The sequence below is a fragment of the Sminthopsis crassicaudata genome, chromosome 6, assembly GCF_048593235.1.
Source record: "Sminthopsis crassicaudata isolate SCR6 chromosome 6, ASM4859323v1, whole genome shotgun sequence".
Classification (NCBI taxonomy): domain Eukaryota; kingdom Metazoa; phylum Chordata; class Mammalia; order Dasyuromorphia; family Dasyuridae; genus Sminthopsis; species Sminthopsis crassicaudata.
The window spans coordinates 36,615,366-36,641,734 of record NC_133622.1 but is presented as its reverse complement, the minus strand read 5'-3'; the positions used below and the strand labels follow the sequence as shown (position 1 = coordinate 36,641,734).

The 26,369-nt window shown below is 36.9% G+C and overlaps 2 protein-coding genes across 2 annotated transcripts in view; both read right to left on the bottom strand.

Moving 5' to 3' along the window:
• ATP10D (ATPase phospholipid transporting 10D (putative)) overlaps positions 1-308 on the bottom strand; it is a 148,034-nt gene extending 147,726 nt beyond the window's left edge. Inside the window, exon 1 of the mRNA XM_074276276.1 lies at positions 283-308. The gene's annotated coding sequence lies outside the window, so the exon portion shown is untranslated. The remainder of the gene's footprint in view (positions 1-282) is intronic.
• Positions 1-26,369, bottom strand: part of GABRB1 (gamma-aminobutyric acid type A receptor subunit beta1) — a 388,600-nt gene that overhangs the window by 584 nt on the left and 361,647 nt on the right. Inside the window, exons 6-8 of the mRNA XM_074276277.1 lie at positions 17,949-18,086; positions 17,684-17,836; positions 14,688-14,932 (exon numbers count right to left, since the gene is read on the bottom strand). Of these exons, the coding sequence (XP_074132378.1) occupies positions 14,688-14,932; positions 17,684-17,836; positions 17,949-18,086 (536 nt within the window). The remainder of the gene's footprint in view (positions 1-14,687; positions 14,933-17,683; positions 17,837-17,948; positions 18,087-26,369) is intronic.

Genomic DNA, 26,369 nt, shown 5'->3' with positions numbered 1-26,369 from the left:
CTTCCTGAACACTGGATCCCTATAACCCCTAGCACCCACTTTCCCACTTTATTGTGATTTCTCCTCCCACGCCCCATTTCTGGAAGGTGCAGCTAATAGATATGGTTTTTGGAGAGAGGCGGGCCTTTACTGCTTAATTTCAAGAGGGTAGACAATATTCTGGCTGTTGAATTCCTGAAAGAGTGGAGTTAATACTTGAATATAAATATGGCATTCTGATAAACTTCAATTTTTTTTCTGTACCCTTCTTTTAAAAATTCAATTTTATTTTATATTCATCACTGTAATCCCTTCCTCCCACCTCCCTGTCCTCCACACTTGAGAAAGCTAAAAAATAAGATACATCATAAACATGTATAATTAAGCAAAACAAATTCATTATTCAAATGTATTAACCATGTTTATGTATATATAAGTATATATATTTATATTTATATATATATATATATACATACACTTATATATACATATACTTATATATAAATATACATATATATGCCTCAGTGACTCTTGACTCTGCCTCTCTACTGGATGTAGGTAGCTCGTTCATCATGAATCCTCTGGAATTGTGGTTGGTTCACAAATTTTTCAAAGTTTGTCTTAATGATATTGTTGATTTTTAAATTACTCTTCTGAGGTCTGGAGAGACTTACATGAACTGATGCTGAGTGAAATGAGCAGAACCAGGAAGTCATTACACACTTCAACAATAATACTGTATGAGGATATATTCTGATGGACGAGGCCCTCTCCAACAATGAGATGAACCAAATCAGTTCCAATAGAGCAGTAATGAACTGAACCAGTTATGCCCGGTGAAAGAACTCTGGGAGATGACTATGAACTACTATGTAGAATTCCCAATACCCCTATTTTTGTCCTCCTGCATTTTTGATTTCCTTCATAGGCTAATGGTACACTATTTCAAAGTCCAATTCTTTTTGTAAAGCAAAATAACTGTTTGGACATGTATACATATATTATATTTAATTTATACTTTAACATATGTAACATGTATTGGTCTACCTGCCATCTAGGGGAGGGGGTGGGGGAAGGAGGGGAAAATTGGAACAAAAGGCTTGGTAATTGTCAGTGTTGTAAAATTACCCATGCATATATCTTGTAAATAAAAAGCTATAATGATAATAAAAAAGAATTACAAATATTTTCTTGCCATATAGAAATATAAACACTTTAATCTTAAAAAAAATTATTCTTCTGGTTCTGCTCACTTCATTTTGCATCAGTTAGCACAAACCTTCCCAAGTTTTTCCTTAATCTCCTTTATTGATTCTTATAGAGCAATAGTATTCCATCACTTTTATATACCACAACTTGCTTAGCCATTCCCAAATTGTTGAACAGGCCTTTCAGTTTCTAATTCTTTACCATGACTAAAAGAGATGCTATAAATATTTTTGTACATATGGGTCCTTTTGATCTTTCTTTCATCTCTGGTAATGCTACTGATAGATCAAAGACAGTTTAATAGCTTTCTGAATATAATTCCTCATTGTTTTCCAGAATACTCAGCAATGCTTTTTACTTCTGGGGGTTACTAAGCAAGATTGCCTGCTGAAATGATAGACTGAGGGCAAATAAAATAGAGGGTAGAAGAAACTACGCAGGAAAAGAGTAAAGGAGGCAATCATAAAGTCAGTCACAGATTATTAAGTGCCTACTATATGCCATGAACGATATCAAACACTGGAGAAATGAAAGACAAAATATGATCCTTGCCCTCGAATAGCTTACATTCTAATTTCATTTGCTTCTGAGGTGCAGCCAGAAAGAAGATAGCTTAATCAAAGAATAATCTGTAATGGAGGGAGGTAAAACAGAGGGGAATTCATAGCAAAAGTCATTCCATGTCGGACATTATGATAGACTAAGCTGTATACATTCTCTTTCTCTACATAGCTGATACTTTGGAAATTACTTTCATTGTAATAAATGTAAAGTTGCATGTTATTCTCTAAGTAGCTTCCTGACACTGTTTTTATTTAGATGCCTTGTCATAGAGGGCAAGTATTTGAAAGAGATAACGATTCCCTCCCTCTGTCTCGGCCTCTGTATCTTTCTCTGTCTATCTGTCTGTCTCTCCATCCATCCATCCATCCATCCATCAATTATCCATCCATCCATCCATATGTCTTTATATCTCTATCATCTATCTATGTCTAAATATAGATATATTATATATATTTATTGCACACATCTATATTGATGATAATATTTCAATATAATTAGTTTCCCTTGTAATCCTATGTTAATTTGTTTTACATTTATAAACATTATTCTGAAAAGGAGGCCACAGGCTTCCTTAGGGGTCTATGAAACAAAAAACCTTAAGAACTCTTTTATGTAAAGAAAAGAATCTCTCTTATTTCCATTAGTGTTGCTGGTGTCCTTGCCCACTGCTAAGTTCTTGGTCCCTTCCTTTGGAGTATGTTTTGGATCCTTTCATCACAGTGTGCCTGATACACTACAATTCTTTAGCTCTCTACATTAGGATGAGGACCTCGTGGCCATTCACTGATAGGAAGACTAATTTGAAAATGGACAGATATTCACATGTGCTCCTAAATTAAGCACAGATAGAGATATATTGTTATAGATCCTTGTTAAGTAACCAAATATCCCAGAGAATCACTTTTTGATAAGTTCATTATAGTCTAAAATGTGTCACAATTTCCAGTGGGATTCCAAGTTTCCAAGATCTATAGTCTTTATCACCTTGGAGGGTGAAGCATCTCTCACACCTGGACTCAACATCTGCAGTACCTTATGGGCTCATTTTAAAAGCTTCAATGCAGCTACTTCAACCATAAATCAAAACAAAGCACACATTTCTGCAGGCTGAGTGCAGCTGTCCGTTGACATGACTGTCCAGCAAAGGCTCACAGAAGGCCACTTGTGTAATAAATGAGCAATGCCATTCCATGCCCAGAGGCAACAAGACAGAAAACTCTGGGATGCTCACGGTTATGACTAGGGCACATAAGCCATTTATATTAAATTGTTTACAAGGTCCATAGAGCAGTAGAGGGATCAGTCAACCTTTACATTGAAGGAAAAAGAATCTAATATTTTCTTCTGCTACATTTAATTCAACAAAGGGTAGCATTTTAAAATACAATTCAGAATGCATTCTATATATAACTTCAGATAATACAGCTGGGAAGATGAAGTGGCCAGCTTCCTTTGGTTGTTGATATATTTTCTGAATCTGATTTTGAAAAATGGAAAAGGAACAAATAGAATACTCAGTAGACACAATAATAATAATAATAATAATAATAATAATAATAATAATAATAATAATAATAATACATAGGGAGTATTTTATAGTTTTGCAGGGTCAGTAGGAGTAGATATCTTATTGTAGTTGGAATTAGGAAGACCTGTCTCCTGTCTCACCTGAAATGTTTGCTACCTGTATGATCCCACGAAATTCTGAGCCTCAGTTTCCTCATATGTAAAATGGGCATAATAATAATAGCATTTATCTCAGAGAGAGAGAGAAAGTGATTGTAAAGATCAAATAAGATCATCTGTGTAAAGGTGTTTTGCAAGCATGAAAATGTTATGTAAATTTAACTTATGCTTTTATGTCTTTCATTAAAAGAGATCATTTATTACTGGTATGGGGAGGTTTATTCTCATTTTAGAGATTAGAAAACTAAGGTCTTGAAAAGTTATGTAACTTCCTCATGGTCTCATGGCAGTGGATATCAAAGTCAGTCTCATACCCTCATATCCTTATGTTCAATGTTTTCTGTAATATCTCTGATTGTGAAAAGGATGGTACTTTGGGTTATGTATTTATTTTCCTTCATAACTTGTTTATGTTTTATTTTTATAAGCATTTGTAATCTGTCTTTTTCACATATTCTTCCCCTAAGAGAACAACATTGACAACAACCCTTAAAAAATAAAGCTTTCATCATAAATTTGTATACTTCAGCATACACATTCCCTCATTGTCCATGCCTGGAACACTATTTCTCTTTTGCATCTTAAGTTCATTGCTTTCCTGGCAGGAGCTTGGTAGTATATTTTATCTTCTTTCTCCTAGACTTGTGATTTATCATGGCACCAATCTGAGTTCTAAAGTCTTTCAATGTTGTTTTTCCTCTATAATGGTGTTGTCATTGTATAAATTGTTTCCCCAGTTTTGATGACTTTGATCTGCATCATTCACAGAGGTCTCCCCAGTTTCTGCTGCTGCTGTTTATTTTGGCAAGACTTACGGCATCATTCCATTCCATTCATATACTGTTCTTTGCTTAGCTATTCTTCAATGGGAGGATACTCCTTCTCTTCTAGATCTTGGCTACTATGAAAAGAGCTGCTATAAATGTTTTTGTATACATAGGTCTGTTTTCTCTTTAATTGTTTTGGGGCAGAGGTCTAGTAATGGTCAAAGGAATGCACAGTTTAGTAACTTTTGGGGCACAGTCCCAAATGATTTTCCAGATTTTCTAGGCAAATTCATAGTCCCCCTAACAGTGCATCATGGTGCCCATGTGCCTGTAAAGTTTTCCTAGCTCTTCTCATTAATCTCAACTTGAAAGGCCTTCCACAAATCTAAAAATGAAAGATTTCTAATCCAATGTACTATGAAATCCCATCTAATATAAGCCACGTTTTGCTATAGTATATGTAGCGAGCTGTCGTCTCTAGAAGCTGCCGGATCACTCTCTGGGAAGAGATCTGCTGTGTCTTCTACTTAAATCTCTCCGACAGATTCTTCTTCCTGTAACGAACCGTTGTCTCCAGGCAGTTGCTGTTAACTCTTGTCCAGAGAAGTGACTTCCCTTCCTGCAGAGAGCCCCGTCAAGCCTGATGCAATGCAGAGTCTTCTTCTATCTCTGGGAGTCCTCTCTTTTATTCTCCCAGAGAATGGGCGTGGGATAATGCAAGGGCTTCTGGGAAGAACCACCTCAGCCAATGAGCCTGCTCCTTCCATCAAGTCAACCTGAGTTCTCACCTTGTAATTGTCCTGAATTCTCACCTTGTCACTATCCAGACAACCCGAGTTCTCACTTAGTAATCCTAACATCTCCCCCTTTCTTTTGATTTAGAACATAGGACAGTCATGACCTTGAAACATAAATCCATCAATATGGGAAGTATTACAGATAATTACATAAATGACCTTGAAACATAAATCCATCAATATGGGAAGTATTACAGATAATTACATAAATTACATAAGCACATAAGTAACATAGTAACATAACACATGCTAGAAGTATATAACATAATCATAAATTGAAAATTTATAAATGTCCATAAGTCCATTGTCCATTAGTCTCATCTTGTGTGAGGAAGTCCAATGATTCCTGCTGGTTTTTAAAGTTCTTTAACAGTCTTCTTATTATCCATGCTCTTTTAGTGTCAGATGTTTCTTAGATTTTCTCCTTTATTTTGAGGTCTTTCTCTTTTTCTGTCTCTCTCTGATGGACAAGGCGAATATGACTTGTTGGCACCCATCTGATTCCCTCTCCTGCTGAAGAAATACAAGCAAACCCTCTCTCCCAGGCAGTTAACCTATCTAATTAACTTCTATTTACCACTTTCTAAATCTCTTCTCATCATCTGGCAATTACATTGGAATTGTTTGCACTGGACACAGCCCTGTTGGTTTAAAAGGCCTGTATTCTCCCCAAGTGTAATCCATTTTTGCAATCTGATTGCCTTTTGACTCACTTATCAGGTAATCCCTTTCTGCCATGTGATTGCTTTTCTGCTGGTTGATTAAATCAGAGTCCTGGCCTTCTAAAGGTTCTTTGGGTGTAACATCAGCTGCCATCATGCCCCAAGTCTTTTTTGCCTGGGGCCCTGGACCTGGGCCCCTCATCCTATTTCCCTGAATTATTCTACACTCTGATGCCCAATGGAGTCCTCTGTTGCATTTTGGACATGGGGTTTTAGGTCTTCTTTCACTCTGTCTTCTCACTGTATCTCCATATCTACACTGAGCTCTTAGATGCCCAATTTTTCCACATTGAAAACATCTCTGAGTTTCTCTAGAAGGCCCTTGCCAGAAGGGACCCTGTCTTTCCACATTCATCATTGTCCGGGTGTAAAAAGCATTTGTTCCCACTGTAGCACAGCGTCTTATGATCTCCTCTAAAGGAGCATCTTTGTCTAATCCCCATATAATTCTTTTGCAAATCTCATTGGCATTTTCCTTAGCCAGATGTCTGGTCATTATTTCTGTAGCTGAATTTTCTCCAATAGTTCTTTTGACAGCAGTTTGCGAACGTCCCACAAAATCTGCAAAAGGTTCATTGGGACCTTGCTGTATTTTAGTGAAAGCCTCTCCACGATCTTTCTGTCCAGGGAGGACACCCCAAGCTTTTATTGCAGCCTTAGCAATTTGTTCATATATTGTCATGGTATAATTAATCTGTTCCGAATTCTCTCCATACTGACCTTCACCAGCTAAGTGCTCAAAAGTGAATTGTGTGTTAACTCCTATTTCCAAATTGCATCTGACTTGAATTTTACATAATTCATGAAATTCCGCAAGCCATAATAAATTTTCTCCAGGTTCCAGACATGTCCTTGCTATGGATTTCCAATCATTCGGGGTTAGGACTTCATAAGACAAACCATCTAGTAACATTTTAACATAAGCTGATGTAGCCCCATAAAGGGTACAGCCTTTTTTCAAATCTTTAATTTTATTCAAATCTAAAGGTGCATATTTTCTCCTTTTATGGCCTACAGAGTCAATATCTTCAAGCACAGGATATGCATGTATAAAATCACTTATATCCTGTCCTTCTTTCTTAGCTTTAACCAATGCTTTTTCTAATCTTGTCATAGGCTTAGACTGCTTCACAGACAATTCTGTTTGTGTTTCTGCCTCTTCCTCTCCTCCTTCTTGCTCCACCCCTGAAGGGTTAATTGAGGGAGGAGATGGGAGGTGCTCCTGTTGCTGTTGCTCAGAATTGTACTTAACTTCATTGTTATCTGATTCATCCTTTTCACCTAGTTTAGTTGACACTTCCCCATTTTGCTCCTTCATCTCTTCCTTTAGAATAACATTGTTTAAAGCCAATTGGATTACATTGTATATATGAATTGTATCTTTGGAAATTGAGTTTGGCCTGGAATTGTAGTGTTCACCTAATTGCTTTCCTACTAATTCCCATTCATCTGGATCCAATTCTTCTTCCAGAGAAAAAGAAGGACATATGACCTTCACAGTTCTTAAAAGTTCAGTAATCTCCTCTAAAATTATAATCAAGCCTTGGCTTTTCATAACCTTGATGATGCTCTCTAAACATTTTCCTTGAACAGAAGGTGTTTGCCCCATTTCACTATAAGAGATTCCTGGTTTAGCCCTTAACAAGTTAAGTTCCTTATTTATCTATTAGCACGCTCACTTAATCTTTAACAAAGTTTCCTCGTTACTCATGGTTCTGGGTCAGAGAGACTGAGATCTGGATGGGAGGCTTTTCCACTGGAATCAGGACCGTGTCTGTCCCTGTTCGGGCGCCAAATTGCGAAGGTCTGGTCTAGCTCCTCTTGTCAGAATAAGCAAAAGTCCTTGCCCCACGTTGGGCGCCAAATGAAGCGAGTGTCGTCTCTAGAAGCTGCCGGATCACTCTCTGGGAAGAGATCTGCTGTGTCTTCTACTCAAATCTCTCCGACAGATTCTTCTTCCTGTAACGAACCGTTGTCTCCAGGCAGTTGCTGTTAACTCTTGACTTCCCTTCCTGCAGAGAGCCCCGTCAAGCCTGATGCAATGCAGAGTCTTCTTCTATCTCTGGGAGTCCTCTCTTTTATTCTCCCAGAGAATGGGCGTGGGATAATGCAAGGGCTTCTGGGAAGAACCACCTCAGCCAATGAGCCTGCTCCTTCCATCAAGTCAACCTGAGTTCTCACCTTGTAATTGTCCTGAATTCTCACCTTGTCACTGTCCAGACAACCTGAGTTCTCACTTAGTAATCCTAACAAGTATATATATATACATATATATATATATATATATATATATATATATATATATATATATATATATATATATATATATATATATATATATGTATATATATATATATATGTATATATATATATAGTAAATATTTTTAAAAATGGGTGATATTTATATTATTTAATTTATATTACATTTAATATATACATTGAAATATCTTTTTGTTTTTTTTTTTCTGAGGCAATTGGGGCTAAGGGTCACACAGCTGGGAAGTGTTAAGTGTTTGAGGTCCTCCTGACTTCAGGGCTGGTACTCTATTCATTACACCATCTAGCTGCCCCATATACATTGAAATATCTTAAAAATTGACCCCTTAGTGTTTAAAAACTATTGCATGGATAACTTCTGTGTGATCTTGGTTTGGTCTTCCTGACGTTCTTTTAGTTTCTGAGATAGTACCTTTTGTTGTTTTGTTCAATCAATTTTCAGTCACGTCTCGTTCTTTCTGACCCCATTTAGGGTTTTCTTTTCTTTTTCTTTTTTTCTTTTCTTTTTTTTTTTTTTTCTTTTTTAGGCTGGGGTTAAGTGACTTGCCCAGGGTCACACAGCTAGGAAGTGCTAAGTGCCTGAGACCAGATTTGAACTCAGGTCCTCCTGAATTCAGGGCTGGTGCTCTACCCACTGCGCCACCTAGCTGCCCCCGTAGGGTTTTATTGATGAAGGTAATGGAATGGTTTGCCTTTTCCTTCTTCAGTTCATTTTTACAGATGAGAAAACTGAGACAAACAAGGTTAAGTGACTTGTTCAGGGTCACACAGCTAGGAAGTGTCTGGGCCTCGATTATAGCATGTAATATTATGAAATTCAATAGTTATAAATGTAAAGTTTTATATTTGGGTTAAATAAAACCCCAGAAATTTCATATGTACTCGCTGGAAGAGAGGGAGAGAGATATGACTATAAATCAGTTAGTTTGAAAAAAAGCCTGAAAGCTGTGTGATATGGGAAAAGGAGGTGCAGTCTTAGGCTGTAGACCTAGAGATGGATAGCTTCTAGGGAAAAGGAGGCTATTGTGCCCTATTCTGACCACATCTGGAGTGCTGCGCTCACTTCTGGAAGAATATTTAGAATCTAGAGACTTTTCAGAGGAGGACAGCTAGTATGATGAAGGCCCAAGAGCTGATGCTACCTGTAGATTAATGAAAGGAATTGGTAAACTTTTGCTCCAAGAGGAGAAGACTCAGAGTAGACATGAAAGCTGTGCTCAAGGTATTTGAAAAGCTGGAATATGGAAAGGTATTTGATTTTTTTTCTATTTAGCTCTGGGGTGAACCAGGAGCATTGGGTGGACATAGAAAACTTAGGAAACACTCTAACCTTAGTGCAATGTGATGCCGTAGGAAATAGTGAGTTCTTGCTTATTTGAAGTCTTGAAGGAGATGTTGGTTGACCAGTGGTTGTGTATGTTTTAGCGGGGATTCCTTTGTGAGGCATGGATTAGAGTAGATGGCTGATGAGGTCATTTGCATCTTGAAAATTCTGTGATTCGTCTGGTTTTGATGGTTGAGTCCAAGTTGAGAGAATAGATTGCTATAGAAATTTTGACCAATCTCTTTTATTCTTCTTTTATTTGTTATCCTCCTTCCACTTCCATCTGTAAATGTTCTTGGGATGATTTGGTGTAGTTGGGTATCACACACCATGCCTTGCTATATTCAGGATTTCCCCCACACTATTTTGCTGTTTTTCTAGGAAATACTATTTGTAATTTTCAATATATCTCAAAGAAGAAAGGTATCAAATAAACAGAAATAAGATCTTTTATTTATAAATAAAGAGGACCATAGTGGCTATAGATCCATATGATTAATTCAATACCTTAATGAAAATGACCTAGATATATTTTAAGGGTGGCTCTTCTCTTGAAAATATATGAAAGGAGCAAAACCAGGAATACATTGTACACAATAACAGCAAAAATGTGCGATGATCAACTATGAAAAACTTGATTCTTCTCAGTGGTGCAGTAATTTAAAGAAATCCCAATAGACTTTGGACTGAAAATGCCATCTGCATCCAGGAAAAAAACTGAGGAGGTTGAATGTAAATCAACACATGCTATGTTCACTTCTTATTCTTTTTTTTTAATCTTTCCCATGGTTTTTCCCTTTTTCTCTCATTTTTCTCTCCCAACATGATTTATTAAGCAATGTGTTAAAAACAAATTAATTAATTAATTAGAAAAAATAAAAAGACTTTGACAGAAATGGAAAAAAAAAGAAATTATGTGAAAGGAAGGATCATCTTTTGCATAAAACTTTCTATGGCAGACCTCATCTTCATAGTATCGAGAGTGCCTAAAAGAGATAACCAAAATTCCTATGTGTTTATTGAAAACATTGATTTGAAAATTGAAATACAGCTTTAATATTTCTGTTTTAACAAGTTGATCCCATGCTGAGATTATACAAAATAGTGATGCATGCTTATTACTCCCCGGAAAGGTCTGCTTTAGAGAGCAAAATTGTTCCCCGTAGACAATGGGGTTCTCTGGAGGCCTCTTTCCATGGATTGCTCTATGGTGGCTTACCAATCTCAAGTGTACTGAACAGTCTAAATTTCAGGAGCAATTATTGCATGGGTAGAAGTACTTTATAACACTTTCAGAAATCTTTTCTCTTCTTTCATGAGCCTTGCTTCAGACCATTTCTATTGTGCTGGGAGACAACTGGACATTGTACCGTATCATGTTTCTTCATATGTATTTGCAAATGTGGAAGAGATTTTTTTTTTGATAACACCAAGGGAGAGAAATTCAGCTGATTAAATCACAGAAGTTTCCCTGACATTTTAAAAATAGATGGCAGGAGAAATATGCATTTGAGATACATTAAAAAAATCCACAGTGATTCCTCTCATGCTCTGTTTGCTAATTAAAAAGTGAAAAGAGTACAGAGGAAAGAAAATGGATTTAATAAAACTAGAAAATTACTGGGAAAAGAGCTGGGCTGGAGCCAGTGACTTCACACGATCCTACAGGAGGGGTCACACAGCGGAGTCTGGATGGGTTTGCTCAGTTGGGGTGCTAAGGCTCCTATCAAAAGGGATTTGGCTCAAAAATTATTAGAACCCAGCTGGAGGGTGCCAAGAAATCTGTAATGATCCAGAAGTTGGGAGAGGGATGCTAAGGCCTACCTAACGTTAGAGCTGCCATAGACTGTTAACTGTGGTCATTTGGGTAAATGGTACCATTCTGGGGATAGAAGTCACCCTTTGGGAGAGCCAACTTTGAAGTCTGTTTTCTTAGTTGGATCTCTGACTGAGTTCACGGACTTTATGAGTACACTGAAGGTATTTTAGGATTCCTAAATCCTAAATCCAGACAGTTATTTTTAAAGGGCTGGTTAGTGAATACCTAGAAAAAGGGTCAGTGAAGACAAAGAGCCAGGAAGGCTTCATAACTCCTGGCAGTATTGGCTTCTTTTATTTTCTGTTAGGATCATTCAGCTTGCAAATGAAGGGATACTATGGATATACTTTACCTAGATTTTTAGCAAAGTATTTGACAAAGTTTCTCTCTATTCTTGTGGAAAGTTGGAGACACGTGGCCTGGAAGAGAGTGTAGCTGGATGGATTTGGAACTGGTTGAATGGTCAGAGCCAAAGGAGCATCACTGATGGCTTGCTGTTACCTTAGACATAGCATTGGTCCCTAGGTATCTGCTGTTTAACGTTCTTGTTAATAACTTGGTGAAGGCATATATGGGAAAGGAAAAAGGAAGGGTATAAGCATTTATTAAGCTCCTGTTATGGATCAGGGTCATGACAAGCCCTTTAATTTAATAATTTCACAAGTACAAAAGGGGGAGGTCTGGCCATAAAGTTATTATCTGAACAGGGCCTGGGGGGAGACTGCAAGCTCAACAATATCTTATGAAAGGCAAAAATGCCAATTGAAATTGTGTCAAAGGGGGCCTAGTATTTAGGAGCAGGGAAGTGACAATGCAGCGCTACCCTATTCTGATCTGCTTGTATTTCTATAGCAGTGGGTTTTGTGCTAATCATTTAGTGAGGCAGTGGGTGGAACACCAGGCCCGGGGTCAGGAAGACCCATTTTCCGGAGTTTAAATTCATTCTCAGATACTTCCTAGCTGTTTGAATCTGGGAAAGTCACTTTACCTATCCTGTTTGCTTCAGTTTCCATATCTGCAAAATGAGCCAGAAAAGGAAATAACAAACTCCTCCAGTATCTTTGCAAGGAAACCCCCAAGTGGGCTCCCAGAGTCCGACAGGACTGAACACAACTTGAAAACATTCTAAGAAGGAAATGGACAAGCTCATATGTGCAATAACCGGTGAGAACATCTCTGTCAAGGAAAATACTTGGGCTGGGCTTAATTGTTATCTTCAAATAACAGAGGCAGGTAGGTGGTCCAGGGGACAGTGTGGTAGGCCTGGAGGCCGGGAGACCCGAATCCCCCACTGGCCTCAGATACTTCCCAGCTAAGGGACACTGGATAGTCATTTACCCTTTGTTCATCTGTTTCTTCAACTCTCTCTCTCTCTCTCTCTCTCTCTCTCTCTCTCTCTCTCTCTTTCTCTCTCTCTCTCTCTCTTTCTCTCTCTCTCTCATTTTCTCTCTCTCTCTCTGGGTATATATATATATATATATATATATATATATATATATATATATATAATATAGGCTGTCAGGTGGAAGAGGGATTAGATACAACTAGAATAAATGGGTAGAAGTTGGGCAGATGCCTGCTCTATGTCCTTTTTTCCTTTCTTCATGCGTTGTCATATCATCTCTCACCTTTGGTAGGATGGTCATTTCTAAGCCAGTGACACTCAAATTTCCACTCCTATTTCTGGTCCTCTCCTGAGCTTCCAAACCATTTTACCAATTTACAGGTGCTATTTCCACAAGATGTCCCCCAAGGACTCAACACTTTGCAAGCAGAACTCATCTTTATCCCACCTTTCCATAAAGACTTTCCTATTTCTTTTGGGGGCACTACCTCCTTCCAGTGACCTTGGAATTATCTGTAACTAGTTACTCTTCCTTATCCTCTGGTAAGACCGCCACTTGCCAAAACATGTTTATTCTACCTGGGAAACATTTCCGATCTTTCCCCTTCTTTCCATTCAGATAGATATCACTTCAGTTATCACTTCTCACATGGCTTAGTGTAATAGCCTCCTAATTGGTCTTCCTGACTATTCTTTCCCTCTTTCTAATTCATTGTCAACAGAGGTATTCCTAAAGTGTAGGTCCAGTCAAGTCCCATACATGCTCAGAAAAATCTAGTGCATCACTATTGCTTCTAAGATCAAATAAACAGAAACCCAGCCTTCTCTCCCCACCAAATCCCTCTGTTTGACATCGAGTCTTGCTCCAAATTATTTTTTCGGACTTATTTCACACTATTCCCTGTCATCTACTCTACATGATGTTCCTCATATGTAATATCTCATCTCCCACTTCTGTGCCTTTGTATACCTGATAAACTCCTCATCTCAACTTTTTAGAATCATTAATTCTGTTCTAAACTCAGTTCAAGGGCTATTTCCTGATGAAGACCTTTCCTGATCTTACCAACTATTAGTGCCTCAGCTCAGATCAAGATTACTTGGTATTTCTTTGTATATATTTAATGTTTTCTTATCTTTGTACATTCTGTTCACATGACCCACTCTCTTCTCTCCCCATTAGAATCCAAACTCCCAAGAATCATGGACTGTTTTATTTTTATAGGCCCAGTGACCAACATCGCCTGGCACAGAGAGAGCATTTGATAAATGTGTGTTAGATTAGGTTTGATGAAAGTAAAAACAAAAGAAAAACAAAAGAAAAAACTTTCTTTTGGATACATTGAAAGGAAAGAATATAAATTTTCTGTCAGGTTTTTCAATGTGAAATATATTTATAACTGGTCCAGTGGAAAAGACATGTCCCTTTCCTGGTCTTTGTGTCTTGATATTTTGATTAGAAAACAGATTGACATAAGGGACTGGCTATAAGTCAGTGAGTTGGTAGATCTCCAGAGAATGAAGATATCATTTTTAGTTTGATTTGTGATTCAGTGTACCATCTTGAAATAAAATCTAAATAAGTACCATTTTTCAAATGAGCATTTTGTGTGTAATTTTAAGTTTTCAAAGAAATGAGGTACATAAGTCAAGCCCACAGAAACTAAAATAGGTCTTAAAAGAACAAATGGATCAATAATTATCCTCATTGAGATCCACAGATCACAAGAACTGCTAGTTGTAAGAATAAAAGTGGTAACGATGCTTCGAATTTGTAGATCATCACTCATGCTGAGAAATCAAAGTGGGTTTACATCTATTAGTTCATTCACTAGAAAAGTTTTAGTCCTACTAATTTTATTTGATAGATGAAGGTATTCATTTCCTGACTTCTCAACTAATTCTCTCATACTGAATCTATACCATGGACCCACCAAATTAAATCAGGGTATCTCAAACTCAGGTTCAAAGAACAGCTTTTGAGAGAAGTAAGACATTGCTTACCTTCATAATTTGGACGCGCTACTCTTAGAAAAATCACATTGCATTGCTGAGCATATTTTTCAGATTAATCAAACAATTCTTCAATAAACTTCTAGATTCTATTGAAGATTAAATGCAACCATGGACTATTCCTGAGCAGGTTTTCCTGATAAGAAAATGAGCAAATGTTCAATTGGTAATGCTCCATACGCTACCTGGACTTTATTCATCTCCAGTCTGTTCTTCTCATTAGCCCCCTGGTCGGCTTTCCCAGCTCCCTTTTTCTGAGGGCCTCTCCCGAAGAATATATAATTTACAAAGGCATATTCGAGCAGCGCCAGGAACACAAACACAAAGCATCCCATCAGGTAAATATCAATTGCTTTGACATAGGGGATCTTTGGCAGAGTCTCCCTGAGGTGAGTGCTGATGGTGGTCATGGTCAGCACGGTAGTGATTCCTGTAAAACAGAGAGACCAAACTTGACTTAAAGCAGCTTTGAGAAGAGATTATTTGGGTACAGAGGTTTGACCATTCCATCCTATGGCTATTCTCCTGGAACAATGGCTTTAGTATGACCAGCTATTTGGCAAAGGAGGAAAGACATTTTTTTCCCTATGGCCAGGTGGCAGACTACATAGAGATCTCCTTCAGGATGCTTAAAAATATTAATTGATATTTGTAGTATGCTGACAAGATATTCACTACCAAGATCTTCTGAATTTTATTTTATGCATTTAAAAACAGTATCCTGAGAAGAGATCCATAGGCTTTCTTATTTATCTTTCCTTTTCAAAGACTTGTACATGAATTAGATTTAAAAGAGGCAGAGTTTCATCAAAGTCCAGCAACAAGACCAAAGTCAAGACTTTATCAGAATGTCAAAAAGGATCAAGACACTAATTTCCCACTGGCCAATAGAGCAACTTGTTTCAACAAATTCAGCATTAGATTGTGATGTAACACCTTGCGATTATTCTGGAGAAGTGGGGGAAATTCAACAATTTGCACAAAGCTATTGGTTTTAGAATTATTTTCTAAATATGTATTATTTTGTTAGTGGCATTTCCCAGGCTCATCTCTGACCACTTCCTTCTAAAGTCTAATATGGAGGCATAAATACCTTCTAAAAGAACTGAGTTTGAAGTGAAGCATTTTAGGACTGTAAGCCTCCTAGTTCAAGAACTAGGTCTGTTTAACTTATTTTGTGAAATATGGTCCTAGTCTAAATCATACACAGTTCAGATTGGGAACAGATTGGATATTTTCTGATGATCAAGATGGTCAAGAATCAGGAAGTGAAGTGGAGAGCTTCAGAAGGTGACCTTTAGACTGATTCAGTTGTGGTAACTGGGCAAAAGGTACCCCAGAAGTTGTATATAAGAGAGAGGAAATAAAAAATGTAACCAAAAAGAGTGGAAGAAGAAAAATGGGAAAGAGAATAAACTTAACAGAGAATGTCACAAGTAAAGGTAGCAGACTAGAAAACTTAAATACAAAGGAAGGCTGGTTTTAAAGAATTGAAGAAGGCAATAATGTGACTTAGGAAATAAGAAGATGATTTGGACAACACAGACTTACTATAGCAGAAAAAAGTAAAATAAGATGAGAAATTGTTTTAAATATGATGAGCTAATAAAGGCATATCAATCACTTTCTTACATGGTGATTTTTCTTTGAAGAGAAAAACTGTGTGTAATGTGTGTGTTTATATATATGTCATGGCTAAGGAGTAAAAAAAGAATAATGCTCACAATAGGAAAGAACAATTTATATTAAAATTTTATTGAATTTCTTTTTTCACATCTATTCCAGAGGCTAATTTTTCATTTGTTTAAATATGAAGCTCTAACTTATTTATGGTTACAAACAGCATAAGCAAATAATAATGGATTTTCAATGATCACAAACCATTTACATTTCATAAATTTGTATCTGATGCTGGAAAGTCAATCTCAGCTTGCACTTCTAGAAACTGAGATCTTTAATCATGAAACTTCACTTAAACTAATTAGCCTGGATAACAGAAATATGGACAGAATGATAATTCATGCTTCTACTAATTATTCTTTCCTATTGTGAAAATTAGCCAGTAATGGGTCTGTAATTAGAACACACACACACACACACACACACACACACACACACACACACACACATATATATGCATATACACACATTTAAAATATGTGTGTATACATATGTATGTTATACTAAATGATTTGTATACTCTTCGTATTTCTGAAGTGTTCAATGGTTGATAAGGGATTAAGTACTTGACCTTGTAAGGCTTTATGTTCTTGGCCAACAGACATAAACTGTAGAGATGACACAGAATCTAAGGTCTGAGTGTGAAAGGATGCTCTCCTTTAATTTTGCCCAGTAACTTCAAAGAAAATTTTATATCCTAGCCTACTCAAAGAATTGGTTCTGTTATTGGTACGTGTGGCTGAATTACTAAGTGTGATAAGTGAGCTGAGTCCAATATAAAATATCCAAGAAGACACATGAACGCCAAAGAGAGTCTGAAACTCACCACCATCAGCCTCATACTTTCTTTTCTTACTTCCCAATGAATCCTTTAAACTTTGAAATATGGCTTCTTTACTCTTGGACCACTATGATTAATTCCTGATTTTGTTCCCTAAGAGGGAAACCATTTTCTGCTCATTTCTAATCACAGATCACTAATGTATTTGATGAATAGCTCTTGTCTTCTTCTGGCATAACGAGACCCACTTAAAAGAAATGGGAGCCAGTACAATTTATTCTAACTAAAATTCCAGAAGATTATTTTTCTAACTACCAAAATGGTGCCTTGAAATGTTACTTATAATATATCTGAATAGGTAAGAGTTTTTTCCCCTCAAATTATTTTGAGAATGAGGCCAGATAAATGTGCTCCAATATATGCAATCAGAAATAAAAATGAAAAAGCATATTTAAGAAAATACACATTCTCTCAGAATCTGTACAGAGAAATAACTTTTAACAGTGTTCGAAAAGCTAATTTACATGTGATATTTCAGAATATTATTTGAACTTAAAAGTATTAGACTGTCATCCAGTCAGTGGACTATCTAGTACGTTCTCATGATTAGCTATGCAATTTTAATTGTTTGGAAAGTTTTCAGAATAAGAAAATTGTGTGCTTGTACTTGCTGCAATCGGTGGAACCCATTGGCATTTTGCTAGTTTGGAAACACGTTACCTAGTGCAACTCTGGCCGCAGAGGCGTCGTAGTTGATCCAAAAAGATACCCAGGACAGAATCGTAATCAGTGTGGAAGGCATGTAAGTTTGCAAAATGAAGTAACCAATATTTCTTTTAAGCCGAAAACTCAGTGACAAACGTGGATATGCCCCTGGGGTTAAAAGAAAGAGAATCAGATTATGAACACTCTTGGGCTATGTCCTCCCTTCTCACCACTCCTCTCTTTTACTATTTTTGCGTTTGTTTGGTAGGGATGTTCTTACCTGTTGTGAATTCCACCTTTTTTGACACCATTTTATAATCCACAATTGAAAACTGAGGCAGTTCAATATTGTTAACTCCCGATACTGCACTTTCTCCTCCATTCCAGTAAAATTCAATGTCATCAGTGGTATAACCGTCTGAAACAAGAAACACACAATTATCATCTTGAGATAAATTCTAGGTTATCTATGTATATATGTAGGGAAAAAATTCTCTTGAAACTAGGACTTTTCTCAGACTACAATTGGTAAGGACGCCAATCTAAAGATTGACTCTTAATGGAGACCTTTTGAATCGACGTGATTTGATACCTGATAACGGGGGGATATTAGGGATCAGATTTCAGACTGCCTTTGACTTTAAATCTTGGAAAGGAGGGAATAAGAAAAAGAATGAATTGAAACAAGTGACCACATTTTAAAAATTCTTGTTTCAGACTCAAGACATTGTTACTGAATAACTGGCTTCTCTGTTCCAGGAGGAGGAGAGACAGGAAGTCAATTTCTGTTTAGATCCAGTTTTTATATATCTTAAGTTATGAATGAAAATTTTATGAATTGTGAATTCCTTGGACATTTTCATATCCTAATCATTTAGGAATCATTTAATAAGGAAAATAATTAAATTAAGATTTTTTTTAAAGGATAGCTCCATAGGTCTTCATCTTAGGAGGGCTCATAAATCAATCTTCATTCCTAGGTTTAAGTATGTGTGGATAGCTCTTTTCCTTATACTCCCATTGATGATTCAAGTATATGGTAAACATACATTCAATTCAATATACACCAAGTATCTATGCTGTACAAAAGTATGATAGAAACTCATTAGAGCAATGAATGAGTATGTTTAAAATGCAATACAAATATTTAAACATTGGAGGCTAATTAGGGGAATTTGTTAATCAACTTGAGGAATTATAGGGCAATTATAAATAAATAAATAGATAAATCTGCTTTCATGTATCCAGAAAGGTTAGGTCCATTTGACTCATTTCAACTTGGTGTGGATCACTTGGGAATACATTTAGTGGCTTAGAAAGGTACAGATGGATGGGACTATAAAATGAGGTTTATTAGTTGGCCTTATTTTAATTCCTCTCCCTTCATCTCCCAGGGAGTCTGAGAGAGCAGCAGGACTAGGGATAGATCAGGGTGGGGAAAGAGCCTTCTTCCCTTACTCCCTCCCCTGTAACAATGGCTGCTATGGGCCAGACCATAGGGGATCTTGTGTGTTCTTATCTATGTGGACTGACTAGGTAGTTGCTGGACCCTGAATTCTTGGACACTGAAGACCTGGACCCAACCTTGGAGATACACTGAGAGAGACATGTGCCACTTGTATATAGTCCCAGGATAAGTGAATCAAGAAGCAAGAGTTTCTAAATCCCAGTCCCCAAAATCCCCAAAAGAAAGGAAAAATAGGGGGCTTCTGGGTAGGACTAATCTGAAGTCTAGATCACTTCTAGATCATGGGTTCTAGATTTCTGAAATCCAGCCTTCTAGAGATAAACGTGGAATTTCTGGGAAGTACCAGTCTGAAGCTCTAGCTATGTCAAAATACAAAAGGTCTGGAGAGAAAAAGGAAATCTTGAGCAGCACCAGCCTTTTGGAAAATCAGTTTCCTTTTCCCTCATCCTCTCTTTTTCTCTCTTTTTTCACTCACACCCACACCCAGCCACATACAATGCTCCCACCCACCCCATTCTCATTCTAACAAACATACACAGAAGAGAAGCAAGAGGCTGAAGCTCCAATATGGTTACCATGATGATTACCATAAATTATTTAGTTAGTGCAGGTCTGATGGTCTTTGTAGTAACTGCAAATTTGTTTTCCTCTGTGAGAAAGGAATGCTCAAACCCTCACTTTAATAGTAGAAAGAGATCTATGGATCTCTTAGTTTAAATAAGAACCCATCGCAATGATGGGTGGTTGCCTGTCACTAACCTTCAGTTTGTTCTCTTGCTCTGGGATTCCAAACTCCATTGGAGAATTGAACTGGGGAAAGATGGTGACTCCTTAGAGAAGGAAGGAGAATCCTATCAATAGTTTATGGGCTACTATGAGACATTTTTGTATTTTTGTTGGGTGGATTAAAAGACACTATCTCTGAAGACCGAGTTAGCATCCTGGATACCTTAGAATCAGCCGGAGTCAGGATAAGCAAAAGTCCTTGGTCTTTATTCTTGGTCTTTAGGGGTAGAAGTGAATTGGATGGACACAGGATCTCCATGACCTCCCTTCTCCTCGTCCTCCTCCAAAGTGACTCTGGCTTGTCTTACTCCGGCCCCTAATCCCTCCTACAATTCTCTGTATACATCAAACGATCAAGCCAGCACAGAATAGTGAGAAGGGCCATTTTCCAAGCATATGCTAATAGAGTATTGTCCATGGGTAATTAGCCTTCAGTGCTTGGTTGTCTGAATCCAGTGCACCTACTCAAAGTTTCAGCCCTTTACAGCTATCTCCTTTAAGTAGGAGATATATATGTTGGTTAATGTTTAGTTGATTATTCAGAAATGAATAAATAAAATATATAACATATATTTTTCATTGTTAATATTTTCTTCATCACTTTTAGTTTAAATGATCACTAAAACAATAGATCAAAATCCAATTTGTCCTATTTCTGAAGTATGTTCATCCTGAAAAGTTAGCAATCAGCTAGCGATATAGTTGACTCCAGCACAAGTCTTGTTGACTATTATAAATATCCAAATTAAGTACAAAGGACCCATGAAGGAAGATTCTATCTGTATCAAGAGAAAGAACTGATAAATAGAAATATGTACAAAATAGTAAGCACATCTACTTAATGGTAGCCATTTCTAGGGTGGGAGCAGGGGAGGGAAGAGAAAAGAAAGCAATAGAATGTTACATGACAACTTTATTATATATTTAAAAGAAATAGTGAGTTATATATAATATTTGTAGTTTCATATGCAATCACCTTTTTATCTCTCCCTATTCTACTATTATGGAAATGCCTTTTCATTTCTTAAGTTCAAAATAAATAAACACAATTAAAGAAAAAAAGAAGTTGGATCTACTTAAGTAGGGCCTTTGGCAGAGAAAAAGCCTTTTATGGAAGGTTTGGACTTTTTGGTTTGGAAGAAGCCAAGTCACAAGTGATAAGATGAAGGGGAATTGAGTCACGCTCTCCTTCCCTGGATTCTGAAATGCAGAATGAGAGAACATCCATATATACATACACACGGACTGAAACTGAGAGGCAGTGATGCTCCACAGCTGGGGCCAGAATGAAGCCAGAACAGTGAACTCGCCCCTCCTTGGTCCCACAGCTAACGTGTGTCGGGGGATGGACCCCCAAACAGGGCTTCCTGCTTCTGGCCATCCGTGTTGCTGCTCATGACCATGGGTGACCAAAGGGCAGTAATGTGTTATGGAGGTGGCAGGGACAATAGGGAGGGAACACTTGAGTGTCCAGGCAGCTAACAGTCTTTGTGTGGCTAGCCATTATGGGAGATTGTAATGGCCTTCAAGTGCTTTCGGAGCTCCTGGTCTTGGTCTTTATCTGAGGCTCATTTGGGGCCAGGTGTTTAAGGTACTGAGATAATTATGGTTGTTTTGCTCCAAAGAAGCCAACTTAGGTTAAGATAGGGTACAGATTCTCATGGGAATGCAAGGAAGGAACAGAGACCCAGAAACCCCCGCTCTTATCCAAGGGAGAAAACTCCTCCGAAAGCTGGCATCCATTTACACACTCCTAAACAACCTATTTACCCAAGATTTTCCTTTACAAATGAATGACTTCAAACAGTGTCTGAAAGTCCAAACACACAGATATTAAAACTGTTGTTTCCTTGGCAACAGGAAATATGCAGAAGCTCTCAAAACTTCCTCAGGGATTCTTGGGACTTCTGAGCAGTTCAGAAAAGAAGAAGAAAACAGACTTGAAGTCAATGGATTGTGATGGTCTGAACCAACACAAATGCACAAGTATCTAAGATATTATTAGTGCTGCCATTTCCTGTGTGAAACACTGCCCGTTTGTAGCTGGAGATAAAGATCGCTCCTTATCCACGCCCTCTAAGCTCCTGACTGGGCTAAATTTGGGCTGAAGAAGTTTTTAGACAGCCCGATGGGACTCTGGGCAAGCTGCTTCCCACATGACATTACGTCTCCCACTTCCACACCTTTTAGCAGGTAGATTCCCCTGTGTGGGATGCAATCCCCTCTACCATTCCAGCTTTCTTTCAAACATAGCTGTAGCACCTTTCTGATCCCTCCCCTCCCCAGTTTCTGTTCTCTCCTTCTGAAATTACTTTGTGAATACTTTGTAGTTATTTATTTGTGGGTTGGGACCTTGGGATACTTATTAGCTGCGTGATCTTGGGCAAATTACTTAATATTCTTTAGCTCCAACTTCCTTATCAAGAAAATTGAAACAATAATAGCACCGATCTCATAGGATTGTAATAAGGAACAAATGAAATAATAGATGTAAACTGCTTTGGGGAACTACGTGTTAACTGTCCTCATCATTATTATGCGCCATATTGCTCCATCCCAGTAGGATGTAAGCTCTTGGAGGGAAGAGAATGTTTTGTTTGTGTGGGCCCTAGCATACAATATGTCTTGTACATAGTAGGCACTTAATAAATGCATGTTGTTTTACATTCCTAATGAATTTTTGGAAGAGTCCTTTTCAGGTACCTTAATATACATTTTTGATGACTGGTGTTTTCAATCAATTTAATCAGTTCCCTACTATATGCCCAATGTTGTGATAAAAGATATAGAGATAACAGAAATAATCCTTATGTTCAAATTGTTTACATTCTATGATTTAATTTTTAAAATCCCTATTGAAATGGTTATGTTTTTCTTTGTTGAATACCACATAATAATTAGCATCTTTTTGCTCCTCCTAACTCTCATATAGGATAGAAGCATCTGAGGCCATGGATTTATCAATAAAATCACAAGTAGCTATCATTTAGGGACCATTCCAGTTGTAGAATTTGTGTAAGACAATGAATTCTTTTTGTAGCTTCTTTGGGAAACCTTGACCTAAACCACTAGTCCATCTTCTCCTTCCCCCAACTTTTACTTCCATTGTTTTCCAGGGCAGAGCATGGACTTGGAAATAGAAGCAGTCAGCAGGCAGTTAGTTTAATGGGGCATCTCACCTTTCAATAAAGCACTTTCATATTTCTCTAGGGTGAAAGCAGCAAAAATGGAAATCTTGAGGAAATCTCAGCCTCTTTTTTCAGTTTTTAAAGAAGGACAAAGTTTGTTTCTGACTCTTCTCATTCATTCATTCAGAATGTATTTTTTTCTGTAGTCTTTTCTGTGCTGCTGACACTACATAGATGAATACAGCATGACCCTCTTTTTCCTAGTTTAAAAAGAATGTGCTAGTAACATGAAACTTTATGGTTATGTCCATATATGTAAAGCAGAGAATTGAGGCAAACTATCCAGATAGTTGAAGTAGACATCACCCTTAAAATAGACACAAACAGCATCTCAATTTTCTGGTCAATTTAGCTTAAGATAGAGTACTAAATTCTCATGTGACTGCTAAGAAAGAATAGAGACTTATCATACCTCCTATGGAACCCAAATATTCCTTAGACAAGGGCATTTTTTTCTTTGTAGCCCCAATACTTAGTACATTATTTTGTACACAAGAGGCATTGCTAATAAACTTTGGTTGAATAAATTGAATTACCAGAAGAGTATTATTTAATATTGTGTTGTAGTAGCTTAAAAGACTATATATTTTTGGCTTAAAGTACAAGTTGGAATTACCTTAGTGGAACTGACATTATTTGTCATCATCAGACATTGCTTAATATTTATTTTATTTTACTTTAATAAAGAAGGATTGGCATAATGGAAATAGGATGCATTTGGAATAAGGGAGTAAAGGTTCAAATTGAGGATCCATTACTTACTTCATTTATAGCCATGATTATCATTTATCTGGGTTTTAGTTTCCTTATTTGTGAATGAGTTAATTATACTAGAATGTCTTTAGTGACCTTATAACTCTAAATCTACAATCCTTTTGTATCTGTATGCTCTTTTTAGTAGATGGGATTCTAAACTTGAATGCTGAGATTATTCTGTTGCTATGAAACAAACAAAAGGGTAATGCATATTTTTCTCATTCATATTTCTCTTAATAAATCATTTAATTATTGTTCTGTAAGAAATGACCAACAGGACGATTTCAGAAAGGCCTGGAGAGACTTACATGAAACTGATGCTGAGTGAAGTGAGCAGGACCAGGAGATCATTATACACTTCAACAACAATAGTATATGATGATCAATTCTGATGGACGTGGCCATTTTCAACAATGAGATGAACCAAATCAGTTCCAATAGAGCAGTAATGAACTGAACCAGCTACACCCAGTGAAAGAACTCTGGGAGATGACTATGAACCACTACATAGAATTCCCAATCCCTCTAATTTTGTCCGTCTGCATTTTTTATTTCCTTCACAGGCTAATTGTACACTGTTTCAAAATCTGATTCTTTTTGTACAGCAAAATAATTGCATGGACATGCATACATATATTGTCTTTAACTTATACTTTAACATCTGTAACATCTGTTGGCCAACCTTCCATCTGGGGGAGGGGTGGGGGGAAGGAGGGGAAAAATTGGAACAAAAGGTTTGGCAATTATCAATGCTGAATAATTACCCATGCATATATCTGGTAAGCAAAAAGCTATAATAAAAAAAAGATAAAAGCCAAAAAATAGATCATTTAAACTGAGAGATTCTAATTAGTTGAAATAATATATAATTTCCAATAAAGATAACTATCCTGAGAACTTTTGAAAACATTTTTAAACATTACTTGATTTAAAATTAAATTTGTAACAATAATTAAGATAACCTCTAGGGGGAGCTCAAGACCTTCTAGAGTTGCTTCATGCTAAGGGGCTGCCTGCAAATTTGAAATCCAATTTGTTAGATTTTTGTTGTTTTACTTTTAACTTTTCTTTCTGATTTTAGTTTTGGATCATTGAATCTCGAGGGTTTATCCTAAAGGTCACTCATGTTCAACTAATTTAGTACAGTGGCAATTATTGTACTTTTCCAATCACTAGATTGGGAGAAAAGGTTCTGTGTTTAATGTTTAGATATTTATAAATACAATAGGTCATTGAAAAATTATAAAGGATCACTTTCTTTAGTTCTTTCAAATGCTAAAAATGGAAACTCTTCACTGACATAATTTTATGTCCTTTTGGCTTGACCCATGACTTCACAATTGTATCAGTAATAAAGTATTTACTGAACTAGCACTTTCCTTAATTGCTAATGTGATCACGATTATCCATCAGGTGGCAATAAGCATTAGTAAATTTAGAAGCACCAGTTTTGTTGGGAATACATTGATTTTTCCTATTCTTATTTACTTGCCACCTGACTTGGCAAGTGAACCTTTGTGTTTTTTGGTCTTGAGAGCCTATTACACTCTGAAGTTGATATCACATGGCATTCAACATATAATATTTATCTAGAAAAGATGAATTGTTTTCTATGTTAAGAAGGTCAAACACATTTCCCCCAAGTCAATAGCCTTTTTTGTCCCTTTAAATTCTCAGTGGTCCACTTTTTGTGGTAGAAAAAGCCGGAAACAAAATAGTCCACACTAATGAAGGGAGAGCTGATGGTAAATGAATATACCATCATATTATTATGATGAAATTGAGGAATTCTGAGAAATATGGGAAAACTCATGAAATCAAACAAAGAGAACAACATACCTAATGATTGGTGTGATATAAGTACACTTAACTTAATTGTCGTGCACCATCTCAGTGTTAGAAAACTGGCACAAGCGGTCACAAGAGTTTAGCCAGTCAAGAGAGAAGTTGAGAATACAAATGTAGGACGTGGTATATAGTGCCAGATACATTTACTCAATCGGTTGGCTTTTGTTCCATCTTTATTGTCAGTGAGGGTAGACAGAGGTTAAGGGAAACTACTGTTGTAAAGACTAAAAAGCAACAATAAAACTATATCTTTAAAAGATTCTCAGCCGCTCTTCAATCTCCTTTGTCATTTTGATGATTATTTCTTAGCAAGACCTAGCCTGCTAGCCTTAGCTGTTATGTGGTCATAACATTTTGTGATTCTCGAACTATAATGTTTATCTGGATGAGTTCTTGCTTTCAAAATCCCCAAGACAGGAAAGTTATAGAAATGATAATTCAACGATGATTGCATCTGCTTCTTATTTCCCAAATATTAGATTGGCGTCAGAGGTGACGACATTAAGAATTCTGAGCACGCTAATATCTATGTTGTATTTTTAATGACTTTCTGCCTGTTGATGAAGAAAATAAAAGGCAATATGATTCTTATTGGCTTTGCTGGAATAGATTTTTCTCCCCACATTATTTGGCAGAGTTGTACTGATTAGACATG